The sequence below is a fragment of the Chiloscyllium plagiosum genome, chromosome 9 (assembly GCF_004010195.1).
Source record: "Chiloscyllium plagiosum isolate BGI_BamShark_2017 chromosome 9, ASM401019v2, whole genome shotgun sequence".
In the NCBI taxonomy this organism is placed as follows: Eukaryota; Metazoa; Chordata; class Chondrichthyes; order Orectolobiformes; family Hemiscylliidae; genus Chiloscyllium; species Chiloscyllium plagiosum.
The window spans coordinates 68,000,454-68,027,503 of record NC_057718.1 but is presented as its reverse complement, the minus strand read 5'-3'; the positions used below and the strand labels follow the sequence as shown (position 1 = coordinate 68,027,503).

Here is a 27,050-nt window from a genome sequence, read left to right as displayed (position 1 = left end):
TTGAAAGCAACTGCAATAAGGAGAATTTACATTGTAAAATTCTTCCCCAACTGAGATTTACACTAGAAAATTTGGTTTTGCCATTTAGCAACAATTCAATCAGAATATCCAATAGCAATTTCTGCACTCAAAAACCGAATCATCTAATAATTTGAATTCATCATAACATAGTTCAATTTCAAGGCTGGAAAAGTGAACCATCAAGTAATTTGACTTAAGGCCTTCCGAATGCAGAGTAACAGACGGCATACCTACCAATTATTTATGCAAAAGCTTTTTTGGCTAGGGTCCTGCATTTTATTTGCTGCCTCTCATAGTCCACCAAGAGGGATCTGATGTATCATTCCTGAAAAAATTGTTTTTTTAAGACTGCATTTTTCAGTAGTTTTCAACAGGCAGAACTGAGGTAGCCACTGTATAAAATATCTAACTCATAGTTGCAAATCGTATGTTAGCATACTAAGATTAACTGAATAATGGAATTGCTTCATAATTATAATTTTAAGTTAGTTCCAGTCCTTAGGTTGTTCCCCAACCTCCCCATTTTTTATTTCGCATTTTCAACATGCTCTAACTTATTTGCTTTACTCAGTTTGTGTCCTTCCTCCCCCTCCTGCTCTGCATTCTATTTTTCCCAACTGTTCAACTCCTTTCTTTTCCTGTTCAGGTTCTTACCTCCAGGGTTTCCGTCGACGATCTTTACTACATCGAGACCGACAGTGCCCCTGTCCTTTCCTTCCGATCCATGAGTGCTGCCATTTCTTTTAACTGGCATGGCACAACCTGCTCCAGGAGAATCCACAATAAACACAAGGGCCATGGCATAATCTTCTTCACAACTCAGCTGCCAAATTATTAAAAATGTTCTCCCACTGTCCTCTTGTCAGATTCAAATGAATGAGAGGCAGCAAAAAGACAGGTCAGAAAATCTGGAATTAATTTTTCCTCCTTTCTAAATTTATACTTGATCCTCACTAATGTTCTAACTATCCTTTTCAACACATCTCTATTTGAGTTTGCCACAATTCTCCCCTGCGTTTCCTGCAACATTCACAGTGGCACCTTGGAGACAAGGAATTGGACAGAGTAGGTAATTACTTTGTAGCTGAGTTTTGCTAATTGTGTCCACAAGAGGCAGGTTTTTTGCAAAATAACAGAATTAGAAGATAATTTGGAAGTGACATTAGTCACAGATGAAGAAACACAGGAAGTGAGAGTTAGGCAAGTTCACATGCTTGATATCAATGAACAAAATCCATCATAGAACATCATAGTATAATTTGGAAGGTTAAAAAATGTCAACTTCATTCCTCTCAGGGTCTTGTTATGCCATTGTAAGGCATTCAAGCCATATTCAACCATTCAAACAATGTGATAATGACACAGATATGGCGCCAATTTAAAACTGATTAAGGTGCACAGCTGAGCTCTACTGATCTTGAAGATAACACCGATTAAAGATAATGATTTAACTAAAATTCTAAGCAGGTGCTGTTTTTGTGATCTTGCAGATCAAACACAATAACAGACCTCAGAACTACTGCTAGGATGTGATTACTTAGGACTTCCCAAACTGAGAATAAACAATAGGTAGGTATAAATCATTCTGCTTTAAGGGAAATTATTTCAAGTTAAAATCAAATCAATTTTTCCTGCTTTGGCAATATAGAAAAATATACACAAAATAATTTGAAGACAATGAATTACAAAATATCTTTTACAAACGCAAAGAATAAAAGAGTCAATGAAGTACTTTTGAATTGCAATAACTACTGTGATGTAGGGAAATACAGCAATTTGCACAGCAAGGTGTTGCAAACAAGATAAATGACCAGATAATTTACTTTGGTGATATTATCTGAGAGATAAAAATTAAGAATGCTCTTGCTCTTTCAATAATACCAAATAATCTTTTATGTTCATCTGAGGGGACCTTGAATGAATGTTTCATTGCAAATATTGCATCTCTGACAATGCAGCACTCCCTTAACACTGTACTGGAGTGATAGCTGAGTTTCATAAGTTTCTGGAGCGGGTCTTGAATCTACAAACCTCTTGAGCTTAAGCGCTTCCTCTTTGAGCCAAAGCTGATACCTAATTGAAAATATTTCATACTTACATAATTTCTTAGCTTATACATTTTAATAACTGCAATATAACTGTTGACTATTGAACAGCAAAGGAGATAATTTTGGGAGCTTAATGTCATGGCAGTAACAACTCCGGTTTAGCTCAACATTCCTGTATTCCTAGTTTTGGAAATTCTGAAGCTTTAAAATATTGAATCATCCAGTAGAAGGCAGGCATTTGATACATATCGTTTGAATTATCTTTTTCAAATGGCATGGTTTTCCTGCTGCTTTCCCATAACCTTTAAAATATTGCCTTTGTTAAGTATTCATTTAACACTCTTTTGAAAGCATTATTGAATAGACTTTCACCACCCTTTCAGAAATTACATTCTAGATAATAATAATGTGCCCTGTGGTTACTGGCCCCCTGCCAGAGAACATAGTTTATCCCTATCTGCTAAATAATGCACTTTAACTTTGAACAACTTTATCAAATCTCCCATTAACTTTCTTTGCTTTAAGGAAATCATTAGCTTCTCCTCCCTCCACATAACTGCAGATCCTCAACCCTGATACCAAATTAGTGTAAATGTATTGTACAATAATACAATTGTAAAAATGAGCCATTTTAGCAATGCTATCAGTCCTTCTTGGTGCCAGAATAAACTTTGTACATTGCATAGAAGAGTTTTCCATCAATATTCCCCAAGCTATATTTTACTGAGGAGATCATGAATAAACAAAACAGATTTAAATCTCAACAGTAAAATTTCATTAATTGACCTGGTCATGCAAATCCTGGAATTTTTTTCAACATTTGTCCAAATTATTTAAATACTTTTATGTTTAATTTTGTCTTCAAGAATTTTCAAGTTAGATGTTTATTCAAATTGGCTGGACGTCTAATATGAAAAATCATGGACAGTACACAATTTAAGCTTACAAAGCAGCAACATTTGACATTCAAATCCTGGTCTGTGCCTATGAACATGCACTGATTAGGCTTTTCTTCGATTAAATTAGATTAACTACAGTGTGGAAACAGGCCATTTGGCCCAACAAGTCCACACCAACCCTCTGAAGAGTAACCCATGCCCCTACATTTACCCCTGACGAATGCACTAAACACTATGGGCAATTTAGTATGACCAATTCACCTAACTTGCACATCTTTGGACTGTGGGAGGAAACTGGAGCACCCAGAGGAAACCCATGCAGACACAAGGAGAATGCGCAAACTCCACACAGTCGCCCGAGGTAGGAATGGAAGGGGGGAGGGGGGGTAGAATTTAAAAATTTCTGCTCTGGTTTGCCATCCACTGACTTCTGATGAACATTGAACATGTATGGATAATATATATTTTTGTGGGAATACCTTTCACAGTAAGCTGTTTATATTTACTGTCTAAGCATGATGTAAATTAGGTGAGAAATCAAATGGTTGTCAGCCTGCATGGAACTGCAAGCGTCAGTAACTTTAGGAAAGATTTATAAAACTTATGGTGGTAAAGGAACTGAAAGGGGAAATTGATTATAAATGGAATAGTGTGTTTTGTCCATGACTTCCACTCTTTATGAAGTGTAAGTGTATCTCACCTAGCACAGTGGTGGAAAGTGATTAGTAGATATGCAACAATAGTGTAGGGGCAGCAAGAGGCATGAAATAGCATGAAGAAAGAGCTTACCTAGAAATAATTTTCTTAATGCAGTTTTGTTTATACTGTGGTGTGCCTACAACTCAGTTACAGTGCAGTTCAAATGCCTATGGCTCATTATCATTTAAACATTTTTAAAAGATTAAGACCTGAGTAGCTGGTGAACATAAAGTTATTTTGTCTCTGCAAATTCTGCCTTGGTGTGGGATTTCATGGAGTGTGGCAACAAATGATGGGTTCCTTCAGTAAAGTATGTTCTCCAGGAAATAAGTGAGCTTTGCTCCATCTAACAGTAAAATAGCATATGATGTGTGTATCATTGAAGTGTATGGGATACTGTACTCAAAAGTCAGAGATCAATGTATCTTCAGAAGAAAACAACAGACAAATGAAACAATGACCTTTAAAAGAGATCCTATGTGATGGTACAAAAGAGATCACATCCATATGTTGCACAGAAAAACTTTGCTGTCCCTTTAGCCATTCATTACAAAATCAGAACTAAAGATCTCTCTTCCATCATTAAGTAATCTAGTGTTCATGACGAATAGTAACTCAGATGGCTTGCAAAAAGTGCTGCACACAAAATAAAAACCCGAAGTATCCTAGATTCTTTCTTCCATTGTGTATAATCAATCTCCACTCTTAATAGGATTATCAGTTTAGCAAGCAAAAATTGAGGTAAAGCAATACCTTTAAAATTTGACATCTAGGGAATGTTTGCATCGATAAAAGGCTTCCTTTGGTTACAAGATAGTATTTCTGCTAAACAAAAAGTTTTGCCTAGCTTTCTGAATCAATGGAAGAAACTGCACTGCTAGCTTCTGAAATATACCCAGTTCACATGTTTAGTTTCAACAGCTAGAACCTTACTTGGTTATTGTCTTGGATGATTTGCAGACCCTGCATTGTAACTAATTCTTTTGAATGCTATTGTAAATTTTAAAAAAAATCAGACACCAAGCTTGAATTAAATGATAGCTTAATGTTATTCTACTAACTAATTTTCTGCAAAAAACATTTTATTACCTTCACACACAAAGGTTTAGAAAAACAACTTTGCATTTACATCTTTTCTCAAGTTTTTACTCATTTACTACGACATCAATGTTAGTTTGACAATGAATCAGAATCTACGTTGCTTATTGTTCTGCCCATTGCCACTTGTATTTGATGTTTTAGCTGTCTTGTGGAATAGAAATTTGCTGACTGCCATGCACAGGAATTCTTGTGATGCATTTGGCCTATCAGAAATTCACTCACTGTACAGCAAAATTACTACTCCCGGAGCTATGTCAGCATCAGGAGGAATTGGTGAGGGAGGAAAAGGATAAAGACAACAGTAAATTCTTTGTGGAATGCCAAAGGGGGAGTGGACAACAGTTGGTGTCAGGGCTCCAAGAGTCCCTCTGTATCAATGACATAATATATATTATTAATCCAAATTCACAGATCAACATGATTTTTTCCAGAGATGATTAGCACAAATCCCTTCAATTTTCAGTACAAAAAGCTGTACAAATTTATTGCAAGAACCTTGAGTGCTGCTGCACTTTCAATTTAACTGTGGGTCATGGAACTACTTCAATGTGGTTGAGCTTAAGACCATAAAACATAGGAACAGAGGTCAGCCATTCAGCCCATCAAGTCCGTTCTGCCATTCAATGAGCTCACGGCTGAACTGATAATCCTTAACTCCACTTTCCCGTCATTCCCTATTACCCTCAATTCCCTGACTGATTAGAAATCTATCTCCACTCTGAATATAATTAATAACCCAGTCTCAACAGCCTCTGTAGTGAAGTATTCCACAGATTCACTACCTTCTGAGAGAATTAATTTCTCCTCATCTCTTTCTTAAATGTGAGATCCCTTATTCTGAGATTATGTCCTCTGGTCCTAGGCTCTCCCACATGGGGAAACAACCTGTCAAGCCCCTTAGGAATCTGTGTGCTTGAAAAAGATCACTGTTCATTCTTCCAAACTCGAATAAGTACAGGCCTAACCTACTCAAGCCCTCCTCATAAGGCAGTACCTGCATACCTGGGATCAACCTCGCGAACCTTCCATGGACTATGTCAACACACAATCTGTTTTTTTTTTCAGTTAAGGAACCCAAACTAGTCAGAATGTTCCAACTGTGGTCTGAATAGTGCCTTCTATAGTTTTAGCAAGACCTCTCTATACTTATACTCCATTCCCTTTGAAATACAGACCAATAAAACATTTGTCTTTCATATTGTCTGCTGTTCTTACATGATAGTTTTTAGTGATTTATGCATGAGAACTGCCAAATCTCTGTGGTGTAGTGTTCTGAAGTCTTTCTCCATTTAAACAATATTCAGCTCCTCAATTCTTCCTGCCAAAAGCGCATTATTTCACATCTCCTAACATTATATTCTATCTGCTCGATTTTTGTCCAATTGGTTTAATTGTTTGTACACCTCTGCACTCTCTTCATTCCATCATCATCGCTTCCCATTCCATCTATTTTTGTGCCACCCACAAACCTGGCTACAGTACATTCATTTTCCTCATCCAAAACATTAAGGTATATTGTAAATAATTGTGGTTCCAGCCTTGTGGCACTCCACTAGTCACAGGTTGCCATCTTGAAAAATGTCCCCTTTATCTCGACTCTTTTATTAGAAAGCTAATATACTACCTCTAACATCTTGGGCGCTTATTTTATTAAGTAGCATTACATATGGTATCTTATCAAATACCTTCTGAAAATCCAAATATATCACATCCATAGCTTTTCCTTTGTGCATCCTAAATTTGTCAGGCAAGTCTTCCCCTTTGAGAAACCTCACCCATTCCACTTGATTTTATTATCATCCCTAAATACTCTGCAATTCAATCCTTTATAATCAGATTCTAACATTTTCCCAAGGACAAATGTTAAGGCAACTGGCCTTTAGTTACCTGTTTTTAAAAAATCTCTTTGCCTTTCTAAATCAGGATGCTGCATTGGCAGTTTTCCAATCCTCTGGGGCTTTTCCAGAATCTAAGGATTCTTGGACTATGTCATTTTTGGACTCACTCTTCATTTTTATAGATTTAAAGAACCTCTTGCTGCATGGTATATCCATTTATAATTTCTGGTCAGTTTTCACTGGCATGTCCGCAGCTTTTCTTCATGGAACCAAATAGCACAGATGGAGGTCATTTGTACCACAAATATCTGTGTCTTTGGAACAGCTATCCAATTAGTCCCGGTGCCCTATCCTTCCTTGATTACCTCACAAATGTTTTGCTTTTCAAGTTTAACTCCAATTGTCATTTGAAAGTTATGAGTCAATCTGCTTCCACCAGATTTTCTCGTAATGTCCTCAAGGTCATAACCACCATCTGGAATTTATTACCACCCCAGCCCCATAACCCAGTGTTTACTATGGCTAATCCATCTAACCTGCACATCTTTGAACTGTGGAAAGAAACCAGAGCACCTGGCGGAAACCCACGCTGACACGGGGAGAATATGCAAACTCCACACAGGTAATCGCCCAAGGTTAAAATCAAATCCGGAACACTGGCATTAAGAGGCAGCAGTACTAACCACTGTGCCACAATGCCCCCTTCTAATTTATATCCAAGATGTTAGTGTCAATGAACTAGTTACCTGTATTTTCAGGTTAATTTTACTACAAATACAAATTAATATAAATATGAGAAGTTAGCTCCTTTCTAATTATTTAGTAATGGGTTCTGTACTTTAAAAAATTCACCAAATTTTGTGCGCAAAATACTGCACACTACACACAGGACTGGCTCTATAAGAAGCATTTCCAGGCTGAATGATTTATTTAAACAAGGGCTAAACAGCATGTAAAGCTTCTATTAAAAAGTAAATACAGCAAGTATACTAGTCAACCATTAATCTGAAAAAAGGTCTCGTTCATTTGAATGCTATAAAAAGGTCACATTACCTTCCAAGTTTGATATCTTATAGATGGAAGGATTATATTTAATGAGTATAAAAATAAAGTGAATATTTAAAATGCCATGCTGCGATGATGATCAGTCACAATAATATGTGTGCTTCTCAGTTTCAGTCAGTCAGTTATGTGTCAGCATAAAATATCTTTAAGGAATACCCAAAGTTGAAGCAGATTGATTTCCTAGAGCACAACTACTTTGGTATGCGTACAAAATACCACATCTGGCAAGATGCTTTCGACTGAAATTCTCAATAGTTGAAGAGTTACCTTAAAATGTTTATTTTGTCATTATTCATAGACATTTTTATAGCAGCTTCTGTTGATTTTGACTATTTTTAATTCAAATTTATTTACATTACCTTGTGGTCCATATTGCCCGCTTTGAGGACCATAAGTGCTGCTGGAATTGCTTTGCTGGTAAGGGACTGTACCAGGTTGCACTTGCCCTCCAGGTGATGGATGCGGAGAAATCGGAGGACCAGAATGCTGAGAACCGTACTGAGATATTTGAGAGTTTCTTTGCATACCTGGTATAAAACCTATATAGAGGGAAAGATAGTGAGACAGAAAATAAGTGAGAGAAGGGACACAAACATATAGAAGAAAGAAAAAGAGAAAGCTGAGCTTAAAGGTTCATTTCCAGACATTTCATTACCTCATGCGAAGCAATGCTGAAAATTCCTGCTTTCTATTCGTATGAGGTCCACTGAAGATGTTACCTAGTAAGGTAACGAAATGTCTGGAAATAAACCTTTCAGCTCAGTGAGCAAACCTACATCCAAAACCTCAACCTTCTCAAAACTCGCTAAGAGAAAGCTAATGATAGCAGCAAAATATAGCACTTGAAACCAAACAATAGTTCACAATATCATTTTTTAAAATTAATGTAGAGGTCTGCCATAGCCAGGTATCACAGAAGAGAGCTCTTATCATCCCTCCTTTCTATTAATTATCTGCATTACCATAGTAGGCAAGTTTAACTAAGTTACAACGGTGAAGCCAATCAAATAATACACAAACTGGTTTATTCAAATTAATTCGTGGTCAACCTGCACTGCCATTGCACTCAAAGAAAGATTATACGAAAATACTGATACTGCTAACATCATGAGTTACTTTTACATTCCTGCAGTTATTTATAAGATGTCTGACCTACTGTAACACTTCTTCCCTTATCAATATATCTGTGTAAATATATGCTTGTTAGTTTAAATTTTAGCTATTTTGATATACTCTATAGAAAAATATAGTTAAATCATACTGTACATTACAATTTTATCATGACCACACAGTGTGTACACCTTGGAAAAATACTTTTTCATAAAGATAAAATCAACTGGAACCTGAAAGTTATAAGTGGCAGGTGAATCATGTTCAACACTCAACATAACATATCCCGAGGAAGCTAAGTATTGACATTGCTCATCCACAAGATTAAGTTTCCACAGTAAAAGGTATCTTCCAATTGGATAATAGTGTTTAGCACACAGTGGTCATAGAAAATTTGCAGCCCCAGACTATTCCAGCGCATCCTCGAGCAATGGAGAGTTATTAACTTATTCTATTAACTACCCTAAATAAGCTAGGAAGAAAGTGAAACCAGATGCAGCATCAAAAAGTAATTATAAATCCTTGTAATAAGAATTACTTCTTTTATACATTAAACAACTTGGATGAAGAGACGAAATGATTAAAGGAGCAAGTTATGATTTTATTTGCTTGATTAGCCATGTACAATACAGAAATAAACACATTTGTTGGTTTGCATAATGTTGAATCATTTCCTTCTATTGGCCTTCCATTATCTATGATTAGATTAGATTAGATTACAGTGTGGAAACAGGCCCTTCGGCCCAACAAGTCCACACCAACCCGCCGAAGCGAAACCCACCCATACCCCTACATTTACCCATTTCCTAACACTACGGGCAATTTAGCATGGCCAATTCACCTGACCCTGCACATCTTTGGACTGTGGGAGGAAACCGGAGCACCCGGAGGAAACCCACGCAGACACAGGGAGAACGTGCAAACTCCACACAGTCAGTCGCCTGAGTCGGGAATTGAACCCAGGTCTCTGGCGCTGCGAGGCAGCAGTGCTAACCACTGTGCCACCGTGCCGCCCACTTTAGTGTGAAGGAAAATCAGGACGGTAAGAAAACTTTGCACGTAATGACATTTAAAGTAACCTGAAGGTCGTTTGTCTTAAGCGGAGTTAGAACTGAAAAAAATCCCCAACAATACCTACCCTGAGTTAATTATCTTCACTGGAAAAACAATGGCCTACTGGTATTATAGCTCGAATGTTAATCTAGAGAGTCAGGTCTGAATCCCGCTATGGCAGATGGTAGAATTTGAATTCAATAAAATCCTGGAATTAAGAATCTAATGATGACTGTGAAACAGCTGTTGATCATTGGGAAAAGCTCATCTGGTTCACCAATGTCCATTAGGGAAAGAAACTACCGTCCTTACTCAGTCTCATCTATATGTAATTCCAGACCCACAGCAATGTGGTTAAATAACACTGGCCTAGCCAATGTGTTAAAAAAAAGACCATAACTCTGAAGACCATATGTAAAAATTCAACTTTAAGACAAATTTACAGTTACGCAGTCAAGATATTGAGGTCAATACTGCATGGGAAGAATTTTCTCAATGGCTATCGGTGGAGGACTGTAAACTCTCAGGATAACCTTCTTGTCAATTCTTCATGTGACAGGGGTAATTGAAGGTGAGACCAGCCTGCCCAATCTTACCCCAGCTGAGGTTCTCAGTCATTGGCCAACTAGAAGGCTGATTGAAGGATGTTCGAGTGATGTAGAAAGTTTGGAAGGTAATCCGTAGAGGAAGGGAAGAAAAGAACCTCTGTTGAGGGTCTATTTTCCTTTCATGGGTTTCTCCTCCAACCATAACACACACGTGCACACAAATAAACGAAACACCCTATTTATTCATCTACAGCCAAATAACTTGTATTGGCACGTTAAATGGCTACTGAGCTGCCATAATCAATAGTACTGTGTTCCTCACTGCCTTTTCAAATGGCAGGGCTCTGAAAACATCCAGCCCATGTAATGAATTCGCCACCTTCTTACAAAGAATGCATGTAGCAAGTCCGCTTAAGACAAACGACCTCCAGGTTACTTTAAATGTCATTATGTGCAAAGTTTTCTTACCATCCTGATTTTCCTTCAGGACGGTATGTGCACAATTTTTAATTTGATAAAACCAAATAACACATACCCTTCAGGGAAAATGTATGAGCTAGATGATAAAATCTGTTAAAATCATTGTTTCCACATCTGGCTAGGTCTAGTCATTTCTGAAATATTGTTATGGATCAATAACTGGAATGGTGGAAAATGGAATCCTGCTTGTTATGTTAAACTGTTTAAAAATGGTGTTAAAAAAAGGTTTGTGACTCAATGTTTTGTTTCTCCTCTTTCACATCCAAGAGTAGTGGCTGAATGAAGATTAGATCATGGAGGATGATGACGAAATACTTAGATTGCATTTCTAACTTGTTTGTTCCCATCCAGCTATTACTCACACAGACTCAAGTATCTTCTACCAAACCCCAAAAATTAGCTACAAATACTTTGTTTCAAGTTAGAGAATTCAAAACCAAGGAATTAAATTTAAAGAGGTTCAAATCTTTGCCACTGTTGCTTGTTCCAGGGAAACGTGTCTAATTCAAGTTGCAACAAACATCAAACCTTTACACAGAGAATTTTATGTTGTAAAATATCCTATGGTAACTAGAAAGAGTGGTATCAATAAAAATATTTTTGACACCAAGCCAGGAAAGGAAATGAGAGGTCAGATGACCAAAAGTTTGATCAAAGGGGGAGGGTTTCAGGACCATCTTAGATGTTGGAAAGACTGAGGGAGAAGTTTGTAATCAATACATTTAAAAGCACATCCAAAGGTGAAGCAATTAAAATCAGACTTGCTCAAAGATCCTGAGGCTATTGGGGAATACAGAGAGGGGAGGAACAAGGTCAGAGAAATTTGAAAGCAAGGATTAAGGTAATCAAATATAGGGATGAATGGGATTTGGAGTGAGTTACTAGTAGGGTGCTTTTGGATAAGGACTAGTTTAAGTACGGGTGAAGAAGGAAGATTGGCCTGGAGAGCACTGACTGAATCACGTCTAGAGGAAAGAAAGATATGATTAAGGGGTTCAACACAGATAAATGTGGGCAAGATCAGTCAACTTATGTTATGAACGTGAAATTTGGCAGACTTGGCATTGGTGTGAATGTGAGGTTGCAAATGCATTTCAGGTTGAATAACTTGAAGGATAATTCGAGTCTTGCCAGGGATGGTTAAGGAACATAATTTATGGTAGGAATCACACAAAGTAGCTTCAGTTTTCCTAAATTATACTTGGAGGTTTCTGCTCATTGAATATCTGATATCAGGCAGCGTGACAGAGAAAATGGAGGGACTCAAGGACGCTGCGGTGAGGTCGAGCTGAGGAAGAACATAAAAAAAAGGAGCCGGCCTTTCAACCTCTCTAAGATCATGGCTGATCTGCCACTGACATCAACTCTTTCACGCCAGCTTTTCATAACCTGAAACCCCCTGATATTTTAAAAATTTATCTGCCGCCTCTTTGAAAACTTTGAGAGATTTCCAGACATTCACTATCCTCAGGAGACATTCCTTCACATCTCAGTATAAATAAGTGCCCCCTTGTTTCAAAGTCCCATACTTTGAGACTCCCATGAGCTGAGTGGCATCGGCCTACATGTGGAACATGTTTGTTTTTTGATGGTATTGTTGAGCAGTAGCATGGAGATATGGAATAGAAAAGAGCTAGGGGTTAGGTCCTTATGAGACTCCACGTAATGAAGTGGGAACAGGTAAAGAAGTCACAGCAACTTGATTCCCTGGGTATGCTTTAATGAGTAAGAATGGAACCAAGCTAAAACAGCTCCACTCTTCTGGATGATGGAGGTGAATTTTGCAGTCAGCTGTCTCAAAGGTTGCCAATTGGACATGAAGGGTGTGAGAAAATAGTCTATCATGGTTGCAGTTGCAAGGAATGGCATTTGCACCTTTGACAAGGGCTCATTTAAACTGCTGCCAGGCTAGAACATTGATTGGAAGGATTCAGTCACAGGATTATAGAAAAGATGGGCACACATACAAGGACTTTGACGGGTGGGCACGGTTAGTGGTCAGTACCTGGGAGAATGAACTGTTAACATATTCAGCTATCATGTGGTTCAAGAACAAAGATAAGTGGTTCACAGTATTTTCAGAATAGAAGTGAGCAGGAAGGGCATGGGTCTCATGAACAAGGCAAAATTGGAGACAGATTGCAGCAGGAATATAATCTAGAGAACATGCAAAGTCAGAGTAAGGCCAGTGGGGAACATTCGGAAAAGTTGGCTTAAATGGGCTGTGAGAAGTGCAATGATCAATATCGAGGAAGTGGAAAATTTAAGAGCATTGTCGGATTCATAGAAAGATAGAACATTACAATGGAGTACAGGCTCCTCGGCCCTCAATGTTGCTCTGACCTGTGAAACCAATCTGAAGCCTATCTACCCTACATTATTTCATTTTCATCCAAATGTTAATCCAATGACAATTTAAATGCCCTTAAAGCTGGCGAGTCTACTACTGTTGCAGGCAGGGCGTTCCACATCCTTACTACTCTCTGAGAGAAACTACCTCTGACATTGGTCCTATATCTATCACCCCTCAATTTAAAGCTATGTCTCCTCGTGCTCGCCATCATTATCCAAGGAAAAAGGCTCTCACTGTCCACCCTATCTAACCCTCTGATTATCTTATATGTCTCAATTAAGTCACCTCTCAACCTTCTTTTCTAATGAAAACAGCCTCAAGTCATACAGTCAAACAGTCAGAGATGTACAGCAAGGAAACAGACCCTTCGGTTCAACTCGTCCATGCAGACCAGATATCTCATCTAGTCCCACCTGCCAGACCTACAAGTTCCTACAAATCCTTCTTATTCATATACCCATCCAGATGCCTTTCAAATGTTGTAACTATTTAGCCTCCACCACATCCTCTGGCAGCTCATTCCATACACATACCAACTTGAGTGTGAAAACGTTGCCCCTTAGGTCTCTTTTATATCTTTCCCCTCTCACCCTAAACCTATGCCCTGTAGTCCTGGACTCCCACATTCCAGGGAAAAGACCTCATCTATTTATCCAACCCATGCCCCTCATAGAGGTTTATAAAATCATAAGGTCACCCCTCAGCCTCTGTTCCTCCAGGGAAAACAGCCCCAGCCTATTCAACTTCTCCCTATAGCTCAAATCCTCCAACCCTGGCAACATCCTTGTAAATCTTTTCTGAACCCTTTCAAGTTTCACAACAACTTTCCGATAGGAAGGAGACCAGAATTAAGTGCAATATTCCAACAGTGGCCTAACCAATGTCCTGTACAGCCGCAACATGACCCCTCAACTCCTGTACTCAATACACCTCCAATTTTGGTGTCATCTGCAATTTACTAACTATACCTCTTATGCTCACATCCAAATCATTTATATAAATGATAAAAAGTAGTGGATCCAGCACTGATCCTTGTGGAACTCCACTGGTCACAGGCCTCCAGTCTGAAAAACAACCCTCCACCACTTCCAGTTTTGAGCCAGTTCTGTATCCAAATGGCTAGTTCTCCCTGTATTCCATGAGATCTAACCTTGCTAATCACACTCCCATGGGGAACCTTGTCAAACACCTTACTGAACTCCATATAGATCACATCTACCGCTCTACCCTCATCAATTCTCTTTGTTACTTCTTCAAAAAAAACTCAATCAAGTTTGTGAGACATAATTTCCCACGCACAAAGCCATGTTGGCAATCCCTGATCAGTCCTTGCCTTTCCAAATACATCCTGTCCCTCAGGATTCCCTCCAACAACTTGCCCACCAGTCTATAGTTCCCTGGCTTGTCCTTACCACTTTTCTTAAACAGTGGCACCATGTTAGCCAATCTCCAGTCTTCCGGCACCTCACCTGTGACTATCGATGATACAAATATCTCAGCCAGATGCCCCGCAATCACTTCTCTAGCTTCCCATAGAGTTCTAGGGTACACCTGATCAGGTCCTGGGGATTTAACCCACTTTTATGCATTTCATGACATCCAGCACTTCCTCTCTGTAATATGGACATTTATTAAGATGTCACCATCTATTACCCTACATTCTCTCTCTCCCATGTCCTTTTCCACAGTAAATACTGATGCAAGATACTCGTGTACCTAGTTACCCTTTTGTCCTTAATGTATTTGTAAAATCCTTTGGGTTCTCCTTAACTCTATTTGCCAAAGCTATCTCATGTCCCCTTTTTGCCCTCCTAATTTCTCTCTTAAGTATACTCCTATTGCCTTTATACTCTTCGAAGGATTCACTTGATCTATCCTGTCTATACTTGACATATGCTTCCTTCTTTTTCATAAACAAACCCTCAGTTTCTTCAGTCATCCAGCATTCCCTGTACCTACCAGCTTTTCCTTTCACTCTAACAGGAACATACTGTTTCTGCACTCTCGTTATCTCATTTCTGAAGGCTTCCCATTTTAGAACTTCAACTTTTAGATCTGGTCTATCCTTTTCCATCACTATTTTAAAACTAATGGAATTATGGTCGCTGGCCGCAAAGTGCTCCCCCACTGACACCTCAGTCACCTGTTCTGCCTTATTTCCCAAGAGTAGGTCATGTTGTGCACCTTCTCTAGTAGGTACATCCACATACTGATTCAGAAAAGTTTCTTGTACACACTTAAGTTCCTCTCCATCTAAACCCTTAACACTATAGCAGTCCCAGTCTATGTTTGGAAAGTTAAAATCCCCTCCCATAACCACCCTATTATTCTTACAGATAACTGAGATCTCCTTACAAATTTGTTTCTCAATTTCCCTAAGGCTATTAGGGGGGTCTATAATACAATCCAAATAAGGTGATCATCCCTTTCTTATTTCTCAGTTCCACCCAAATAACCTCCCTGCATATATTTCTGGGAATACCCTCCCTCAGTACAGCTGTAATGTTATCCCTTATCAAAAACACCACTCCCCCATCTCTCTTGCCTCCCTTTCTGTGCTTCCTGTAGCATTTGTATCCTGGAACATTAAGCAAAAAATATTCATTTAGCACTTCCCGTCCCCTCTGACTCACGCACAACTTCCCACTACTATCCTTGATTGGGCCTAATCTCACTCTAGTCATTCTTTTATTCTTGAAAGCTCTAGGGTTTTCCTTGATTCTATCTGCCAACGACTTCTCATGTCCCGACTTGGCTACTCTTAGCTCTCTCTTTCGGCCTTTCCTAGCTAACACGTAACTCTGAAGTGTCCTAACTGAGCCTTCACATATCATCCTAACATAAGTTGTTTTCTTCTTCCTTTTGACAAGAGATTCAACTTCTTTAGTTAACCATGGCTCCCTTGCTCGACCACTTCTTCCCTGTCTGACGGGTGTATACTTATCAGGGATACGCAGTAGCTATTCCTTGAATAATCTCCACATTTTCATTGTGCCCATCCCCTGCAGTTTTTCTTCTCCCTAAATTTTGCCTAATTGCATCATAATTGCCCTTTCCCCAGTTAGAACTCTTGCCCTGTGGTAAATACCTATCCCTTAGTGCATTTTGAGAAGATTTGCAGCTCAGGTTGAGGTTCTGGATATAGATTGCTTGCTGAGGTGGAAGGTTTGTTTTCTGACGTTTCGTCACCATTCTAGGTAACATCATCAGTGAGCCTCCAGATAAAGCACTGGTGGTATAGCCCGCTTTCTATGAGTTCAAATGATGCTGACAGGAAATCAATGTTGGAGGTACCTCAGCCCCTACACTTATCTCCTTGCATCCCATGTAGACAAGATTAGGAACAAAAGGGTGGATGAGCAATCTTACCACAGCATTATGATTCAAGAGATCATTCTAGCATAGGAAACAGAAGGACTGTAGTCACTACTGGGAACAAAAAATGATACTGCTCTCTGCAGCTAAAAGTATATGTCTATCAAGCAGTATTGTGTTGCCTGCTTAGTGCCATGGTTGAGGACAGCTCCTCAGGGGTAGCAAGAACCTTGGAATGGAAATTAAAAGATCCAGATCTTGTGGTAAATGTGGGCATCAATGACAAAGGTAGGACTCAGGATGTAACTTTGTTTGAGGAGCTTGAGCACCCAGGGACTTCAGTAAAAAGCAAAGAAAGGTATTAAAAGTTGAGGTTATTACTTGAACCATCAGCAAAGTGGCATAGGGTAAATACAATCTGAAAGTTGAATGTTTGGCTTAAAGACTGGGTGAAAGAAATGAATTTCAACTCATGGGACACTGACATCAGTACTGTGGAAAGAAAAAGATGGTTGCAATGAGACCACCTTCACCTGAACAATATTGGGATTAAAGTTATGCTTATGAAATAACGAGGGCTATACAAAGAACTTTGAATGAAATTGTGGGTATGGGAAGTAAAGTGCATTAAAAATTGTAGTGGAGGTACTAATATGGGTAATGATAACCAGAAGGTAACAGGAAAGGACAGAGCATGCAAACATAATAACAGCGATACCTGTAAATAGGGTACTAGTTGGGAAAAATAGTCAAACCACATTTAAATGCTCTCTGTCTGAGCAGCATTTGAAACAAAATAGATTAATTGATGGCACAAATAGAAACAAACAGGCATAATGGGTAGCATGGTGGCTCAGTGGGTAGTACTGCTGCCTCTCAGCGCCAGGGACTATGGTTCGATTCTAGCCTTGGGCTGCTCCAGTTTCCTCCCACACTCCAAAGAATGTGCAGCTTAGGTGAATTGGCCATGGTAAATTGCCTATTATGTTCAGGGATGTGTAGACTAGGTGCATTAGTCAGGGGAAATGTAGAGTAATAGGGGAGGGGAATGGGTCTGGGTAGGATACTCTTCGGAGGGTCGGTGTGGACTTGCTGGGCCAAATGGCGTGTTTCCACACTGTAGGGATTCTACGATATTCTGACAGAGACGTGGTTTGATGCTGACCAAAGCTTGGAACTGAATATTCAGGAGTATTTGAAATTTCAGAAGGAAAAGCAAAAAGATGGAGGAAATGGGTAGCTTTGTTCGTAAAGAATAATATAAATATAATTCTGAAGAATGATTTTGGCCTACGTCAAGATATAAATCAGTTTGGCTGAAGACAAGAAAAATAGCAAGAGAATAAAGTTAATGGTGGCACTCTGTCAGTACATTCTTGGACAAAGCATAAATCAAGAAATAATGGGGGCTTATAAGAAAGATGGACAACAGTTCTTGGATTTTTTAGTTTCCTGTAGATTAAACAAATCAAATTCATAATGGTAACCTTGAGAATGAGCATATAGAATATTTCAGGGCAGTTTCTTACTAAAATTCATAGAACCAATCAGAAAATGGGCTATTATATATCTGCTAATTTGTAATGGAGCAAGGTTAATTAACATGTTCATAGCAAAGGACTCTCAAGGCAAAAATGATCACAACATGAAGGGATTTCAAATTCAGTTTGAGAGTGAGAAACATGGAACTCAAACAAGCATCCTAATTAAATGCAATTACAAAGGTATGAAGACAGAGTTGGACTGAGGAAGTAATAAGCAGAGGAAAACATTGTGTAGCTCGCAACAAAATTATGTCTTTGAACAATTCTATAATCTCTTCCTGAGGAAGTTGAGTATCCTATCAATTTGAAAGATAAGGCATGCTAACATTATGATAAGACTTAAGGTCGAAAACATTTTAGAAACCAGCAGAACATGAATTCTAAAAACATTACAATTTTGGGACTTTCCAAAATAGTTATGTTGTAAAATGCCTCCTTCAACTTGAGAGACTCAATTTCCTGATGGGGAATGATTTGGAGTTGCCGGTGTTGGACTGGGGTGCACAAAGTTAAAAATCGCACAACACCAGGTTATAGTCCAACAGGTTTAATTGGAAGCACACTAGCTTTTGGAGCGCCGCTCCTTCAACACAACCTCCTGATAAAGGAGCAGTGCTCCGAAAGCTAGTGCTTCCAATTAAACTGTTGGAGTATAATCTGGTGTTGTGTGATTTTTAACTCTGATGGGGAATGGCAGCCATACTGAACCTCTATTCGGAGACAGGACAACCAAATTATGTGGGCCTAAGAAACCAACCCAAACTAAACCTCCTGAAAATTAAGTGACAATTTTCACACTTTGACAGTGACGAGACGCTGCATTCATGTAATACAGAATAGTGACCTATGTATTTCCAAACCATTGACTTATATTTTGTGGCCATGTTGAAATTGCCAATGTTGGAGTTAAGGCTTGTCAATGTAGATAGTCCTTCAGCAACCAACTTGAAATAACAAGACACTACTTTCCCAACTGTCAAGAGATGGCTTTATAAATACTCAAATCGTGCTTTGATAAAGGGGTAGCATAGAAACATAGAATCATAGAAAATAGGTGCAGGAGTAGGTCATTTGGGGCTTCAAGGCTGTACACCATTCAATATGATCATGGCTCATCATTCAATCTCAATATCCTATTCCTGCCTTCTCCCCACACCCCTTGATTCCTTTAGCCGCAAAAGGCCATGTCCAGCTCTCTCTTGAATACATCTAAAGGACAGGCCCAATAGCTTCCTGCGGGAAAGAATTCCACAGGTTCACAACTCTCAGTGAAGAAGTTCTTCCTCATCTCAGTCCTGAATGGCTTGCCCCTTGCTCTTAGACTGTGACCCCTTGTTGTTTATCCACATTTAATTGCATTCGCCAAGTATTTGGTCAATTAGCCAGTCTGTCCAAGTCACCCTGCAGCCTCTTAAAATTCTCCTCACAGCACATACTGCCACCCAGCTGAGTGTCATCTGCAAATTTGGAGATACGGTATTTAATTCCTTTATCCAAATCGTTAATGTATATTATGAACAGCTGAGGTCCCAGCACGGAACCCTTTAGCACCCCACTCATCACTGCCTGCCACTCTGAAAAGGACCTGTTTATTCCATGCTGTTTCCTGTCTGCAAACCAGTTCTTTATCCATGTCAATACATTACCTCTGATACCATGAGCTTTAATTTTCCTTACTAATCTCTTGTGTGGAACTTTATCAAAAACCTTTCGAAAGTCCAGATACATAACTATTGATTCACCATTGTTTCCTCTACTGGTCACATGCTCAAAAAGTTTCCAGAGGATTTGTCAAACATGATTTCCCTTTAGTGAATCCCAAGCTGACTAGGACCAATTCTGTTGCTGCTTTCCAAATGCTCAGTTATTACATCCTTAATGATTGAGTTCAGCATTTTCCCCACCGTCAATGTCAGGTTAACCGGCCTATAATTCCTCATTTTTTCTCTCTCCCCTTTTTTAAAAAAAAGTGGGGTTATATTAGCCACCCTCCAGTCCATTGGAACTCTTCCAGAGTCTACAAAATGCTGGAAAATGATCAACATTGCATCTGCTATTTTTAGGGCCACTTCCTTAAGTACTCTGGGATGCAGAGCATTAGGCCCTTGGAATTTATCGATTTTAATCCTATCAATATTCCCAATACCATTTACTGACTAATAAGGATTTCCTTCAGTTACTCCTTTGTGCTTTACCCTCTGTCCTCTGGCATTTCCTGAAGATTATGAGTGGAGAGAAGTCCAAAGTGTTTGTTTAGCTGGGCTGCTATCTTTTCTTTATTCATTATGAATTCACCTGATCCTAACTGCAAGGGACCTACATTTGTCTTCACCAGTCTTCTTCTCTTCATATACCTGTAGACAAAGTTACAAATCACACAACACCAACAGGTATATTTGGAGGCACTAGCTTTCAAAGTGCTGCTTTTCATCAAAAGCTTCAATCACCTGTCCCACCAAATAAACCTTTGGACTATAACCTGGTGTTGTGTGATTTTTAAAAAACTTTGTCCACCCCAGTTCAACACCGGCACCTCAATATCTGTAGAAGCTTTTGCAGTCAGTTTTTATGTTTTCCACAAGCTTACTTTCATATTCTGTTTTCTCTTTCCAAATTAAACATTTTACTGTCCTCTGCTGAATTTTAAATTTCTCCCTGTCCTCAGGTTTACTGCTTTCTCTAGCCAATTTATATGCATTCCCTTTGGTTTTAATACTATTCCTGATTTCCCTTGTTACCCATGGTTGAGTCACCATCCCTGTTTTACTCTTATGCCAGTCAGAGATGTACAATTGCTGAAATTCATCCATGTGTTTTTTTAAATGTCTGCCATTGCCTATCCACCATCAACCCCTTAACTACCCTTGCCCAATTTATCCAAGCCAATCTATGCCTTATACCAAAGTTAGATTTAAGTTCAGGGCCCTAGTTTCAGATTTAATTGTGTCACTCTCCATCTTAATGAAGAATTCTACCATAATGTGGTCACTGTTCCTCAAAGGCTCTCACACACAAGCCAATACTAGGTTGGCTTGCTCTCTCGTTGGTTCTTCGGCATTTTGGTTGAGGAAACCAACCCTCATACATTCCAAGAAATCCTCCTCCATTGCATTGCTACCAGTTTGGTTAGTCCAATCAACATGTAGATTGAAGTCACCTATACTAACTGCTGTACACTTACTGCATGCACCTCTAATTTCCAGGGTGATACAGTCCCCAACATCACAACTCCTGTTTGGTGGTCTGTATAAAACTCCCAATGTCTTTTTCCCTTTGGTGCTCCGCAGCCCCACCCATATTGATTCCACATTGTCCAGGCTAATGACCTCACTTACTATTGTCTTAATCTCCTCCTTAACCAGCAATCCTACCTGCACCTCCCTTTCCTTTTTGTCTGTCTTTCCTGAAAATTTAATAACCTTGGACGTTGAGCTCCCATCCGTGGTCACCCTGGAGCCAGGTCTCTGCGATCCCAATTACATCATATCCATTAATAACTGTTCATGCAGTTAATTCATCCACCTTACTACAAATGCTCTTCGCATCGAGACACAGAGTCAAATAAGATGGTGAAACAATTTCTTCAATGATTAACTCTACTAAGAATAATAATGGTAATTTTCAATTTCAATGAACTGTGAGTTAGATCAATGTCAATATCAATGTCATGATGTGGGAGGTGCCAGTGTTAGACTGCGGAGGACAAAGTCAAAAGTCACACGACACCAGGTTGTCGTCCAACACGTTTGTTTGAAATCACAAGCATTTAGAGCGCTGCCCCTTTGTTAGGCACTTCACCTGATGAAGGGGTAGTGCTTAGAAAGCTTGTGATTTCAAACAAACCTGTTGGACTATAACCCGGTGTCATTTGACTTTTGATTAGATTCTCTACAGTGTGAAAACAGGTCCTTTGGCCCAGCAAGTCCACACCAACCCTCCGAAGAGTAACCCACCCAGATTCATTTCCCTCTGGCTAATGCACCTAACACAATGGGCAATTTAGCATGACCAATTCACCTGACCTGCACATCTTTGGAATATGGGAGGAAACTGGAGCAGCTGGAGTAAGTCCATGCAGACACAGGGAGAATGTGCAAACTCCACACAGACAGTCGCCCGTGACAGGAATCAAACCCGGGTCCCTGGTGCTATGAGGCAACAGTGCTAATCACTGAGCCACTGTGCTGCTCCAACAATGTCAATGTCATTTTTGTTAATTTCAGTCACTGTGACCAATTTCAGCAGCACTTCATTCGAAAGATGGATCTGGTTAAAGAAAAATCATATTCATGATAACCTTGTTAGATAATCATCTCCCCACTGATGTGAAATGAGATATCCTATCCCTGACCCTACTTTAAACAAAGCCCAATTCTGAAGAGACCCAGGATAGTGGTGTTAGCTGTACAATAAGGTTATAGATCTCTGTACATTCAAGATATAACAAAGTAGAATTTAGTTTGGAAAAAAATCTCTTCATCATATATTTCAAACTTTTCAATTGCCTTTCACTGTTCTACTACCTTCCCCGAACTCCCCATTACCCAACTTGGCACTATTTAGCTGAAAATTCCTTGAGGGGAAATTTACAACTACCTATTTGTTTTGATTATAACAGAGCAAAGCCAAGGCAAACAATTATTTCCTCATATAGTAACAGTCACTTCTCTTCAAAAACATATATTTGAATATAAAGTGCTTAGGAATTTTCTGAAAACGTGGTAAAGTTTGCTTCAATGGTACACAGACCTTTGTAGTCGCTGGCATCAGAACAGTTATAGGGAAAAAGCTCTATATTTATATTGTACTACTGAAACTGACATCCCAAACTTGAGTATTACAGAGTTTTATTCTTTTATTTAATTTTACTGTACGGTAAGGTGATGGCAGCACTATTTTTATGGATGCAACTTTGAAATTAATTTACTAAACACTGCAAAAAACATGATACTGCCAGCAGCGTTTTGGGATAGTCTCCCTTGTTTGCTTCAGTTTTGGAATTAACTAAAGTTAAGACTGCATTGTCCTCTCCAACATGTATACCTACTTCCAACTCTAATATAGTGCACTTCCACAACTGTCTCAAACCAACCAACGCTGAAGTCCTCATCCCTGCATTACATCATGTTCTTTATCCTCTATAAACCAAACACAAACCAGCGTCTACATTCCAATGCATCAAGTCCAAATAATCCATTATTCCATGTCTGGTGACCTGCATTGCTCTAGCAACACCTTGTTTGAAAATTCTTATTAATATGTCTCTGTAACCTTCCCTAGTCCTATTGTCTCCAATTTTAGCCTGATGACCATTCTTTATTATAGCCAGTAGCCTTTAGCTGCCTAGGTCCTGTGCTCTTGAAATGTCTCCCTACCCTCCTCATTGTCTGTTTCTTCTCCTTTAAAGGACTCCATGAAGCATAACACTTTGACCAAAATTTTGGTTACTTGTTCTGATATACAGCTCGGTGTCAACATTGGTCTGATAAAATGCCAGTGGGATATTAATGAAAGTTATCAGTTTTTGACTATTTAATATCAACATCAGTTGGAGGGTTGGATTGCTTGTTTAAACTGCTACTCTGCTTTATCTGGCTGACCATCAGCAAAACTTGCAGCATTTATACTGTGCTGAAGATCCTTTAAATTGGCATCATTGCATTCTAGTCACTCAAGTCAATTATACACACTGACCTTGGTCAGATGGATATAGGTCAATTTTCAATTTTGTGAATGAGTAAAATGATCAAATGAAATTTTAATTCAGATGAGGTGGTGGTCCTCCAGCCTGCCTTCACATATGCACGGTTATGCAATTTCAACTCGCCTTTAGCATTTCTACTTTATTGTAATTTGAACAGGGACAAAAGAAACACATAAAACTGAATTAATGAAAATATAATGGTAGAAGAAAGCAGTAGGTTATGGTTTAATAAATTAAGACTTTGGACAGGAATCTCAACCCCCTGAAATGGATAAGTGTTGATGGAATTTCACTTTTTTCTAAATGTTAGGGAATTCATGAATGATCTTCACTTTTTTCTGCTTTGAACCAGTTTTTACCTCTTAAGGGATAGTAGGAAAGAAAAGAACATTGGATCATTAGCCAAGTAAATAGCTCTTTTTGGTAAGCAATAACAACTAAGAAACAGTAAAGGTCAGTATAATTCAGTTCCTGCACGTTATCCTTCCAAGATCTGACAAATTCTCAAAGATATTTACTTAGAAGCCAAATTTTGGGCATTCATTTATTTAATCTTGTCAAAGTCATAGAAATTTACAGTAAAGACCCTTCGGCCCATCATGTCTGCACCATTCAAAAATGAACACCTAACTATTCTAATCCCATTTTCTAGCATTTGGCCCATAAACAGGTTTGCCTTGACAGTGCACTTGCACATCTGAATACTACTTAAATGTTATATGGGTATCTGGTCTGTACCACACTTACAGGCAGTGAGTTCCAGGTTCCCACTACCTTCTGGGGGAAAGTGTTTTTCATTACATCCTTTCTGAACCTTCCACCCTTTGTCTTAAATCTGTGCCAATGGTCAAGGGGAAAAGTTCTTTTGTCTACCCTACATGTGCCCTGCAATTTTACACATCCCAATCATGCCTCTGCTCAATCTTCTCTGCTCTAAGAGAAACAACTCCAGTCTGTTGAATCTCTCTTTGTGACTGAAACTCTCCAGCCCAGGCAACAATCAGGTAAATCTACTCTGTACCCTTTCTAGTACGTCTTGAATTTATTTATTTTTAATTTTCATTTCAAACTCTCCATACTGAGTGTGCTTACTTTAAGCATAAACAATTGACAGAAGCATCTGTTGCATCTCCAAAATGGCAAAACGAATTATACTTTAAATTAAATGCTTAAACCATTAACATTAAATAGAATAAGTTAATCCATTTGTAGCAGTGTAGTGAGTGGAAGCAGAAAAGTCTAGATTTAATGAAATTTAAGATCATAATTTCTGATAAATAGTTTGGACACTTGATGCCCCCAACATTTTCCATATAAGCATACAATTTATGAAATGGGGAACAGACTGAAGGGGGAACATAGAATTACATTTTATGAAAAAGAGTGGACCAGGTCAATACATTTTTTGTTGAAGATATTTTTAGATTTTCAGAGACATTTTACTAATTTTCATCAATTTCTTTATTACATGATGCAGACATTGAGTAATGTTACCATCTGTATTTGTGTTCACATATGCAGTCTCCAGACTCAGACATTATCAATATCCTAAATATTCATCACCCATCCATTAAACTTAAACTCACAACACAATATATGAACTGGCACAAGACGACAGGCATAAGTTCGCAAAAGCTTTTTTCTCCTCAAAATAACTGACACACACTTCTCGAATCAGAAAGCCACTATCGTAAATACACTTTGAGGACTGGTGAGGTCACAGCTACTGTAATTTCACTGTACGTGCTAAACTCTGGAGGATTTTAACCAGGTCACAGTTTTTTCCTTCCCAGTTATTCGAGCTGTTTTCACTGCATTTCTAATTGAAATTTCAGATCTAAATTTAGCAATTTATCTAGCATCAATTGCATTTGCATTAAAAGCTTGACTGCCTTTTACTTACAAGTGTTTCTTGATTTCACTGCTGAAAGATCTGGTACCACTGTTAAGATCATCTTCCCTAAACTGAGACTTCCCAGCATTAATTATTGAATTATGCTTTTTTCATTATAACAATGGCTACACTTGCCAAGTATTTAACTGAGTATAAAGAACTTTGGAATATACTATGGCCATAGAAAGAATTTTGGATATGCATGCTGCTTATTACTGTGTGGGATATTAGTATGTGCAAAATGGTTGCCATGTTTAACTCGAAAACAAATTATGCATCTTAAGTAATTCACAGAATGGGAAACATTGAAATGTGATAACACATAAGTGTAAACCATTTGAAATAAATCAGTTTAGTCTTAAATTATCCAATTTACCTTGTGTTCGTTACAATAGCAGCCATTACCCACTTTTTCCAAAAGGTATCTCCTGAACTTAAGCAGCCTTAGACTAGAAACTCCGTATGCATTTACAAGAAATCCATTATCTTGACGGCTTCAAAATTTCCAGGATGCCAGTTAGCTGAGAATTCCTTATGGACAGACTTAAAGTTGTTCTGTACACTTTCACAGTTTCTGTCCACCGCACCACACCCATACTTTAATTGGCCTCGCTTCGAGTCATGGAGCTGTCCAGCACGGAAACAACCCTTCGGTCCAACTTGCCCATGCTGACCAGATATCCTAAATTATATCTCATCCCATTCGCCAGCTCCCAGCCCACATCACTCTAAACCCTTTCTATTCATATATCCATCCTGACACCTTTTAAATGTTGTAATTGTACTAGCCTCCACCACTTTCTATGGCAGCTTATTCCATATACATACCAACCTCTGCATGAAAAAGGCGCCCTTCAGGTCCCTTTTAAATCTTTCCCCTCTCACCTTAAACCTATGCCCTCTAGTTTTAGATGTCCCCACCCCCAGGAAGAGAGTTTGGTTATTTACCCTATCCACACCCCTTATGATTTTATAAACCTTTGTAAGATCACCCCTCAGCATCCGATGCTCAGGGGAAAATATCCCCAGCCTATTTAGCCTCTCTCCATAGTTCAAACCCTCCAACCCGAACAACACTCTTGTAAATCTTTTCTGAACCCTTTCAAGTTTCACAACATCCTTCCTCCAGGAGGGAGACCAGAACTGAATGCAGTATTCCAAAAGTTCCCTAATCAATGTCCTGTACGGCCACAACATGACCTCCCAACTCCTGTACTCAATATATTGACCAATAAATCCTCTGGCCTGGCACTCACTCACCACTCACTTCCTCCCCAAATTCATCCCCCTCCTCTGTTATCCCTTAGCCTAGATCTCCATAGGCCTAGCAGATATAGTGATCACTGCCACTTGTCTTCCCATAGGTTGCTACCCCCTC

At 38.9% G+C, this 27,050-nt stretch overlaps 1 protein-coding gene across 2 annotated transcripts in view; it reads right to left on the bottom strand.

The window, feature by feature from the left end:
- Nucleotides 1-27,050, bottom strand: part of arid1b (AT rich interactive domain 1B (SWI1-like)) — a 583,262-nt gene that overhangs the window by 162,350 nt on the left and 393,862 nt on the right. For both annotated transcript variants that reach the window (XM_043696151.1, XM_043696152.1), the window contains exons 7-8: nt 8,031-8,210; nt 676-783 (exon numbers count right to left, since the gene is read on the bottom strand). In XM_043696151.1, the coding sequence (XP_043552086.1) occupies nt 676-783; nt 8,031-8,210 (288 nt within the window). The remainder of the gene's footprint in view (nt 1-675; nt 784-8,030; nt 8,211-27,050) is intronic.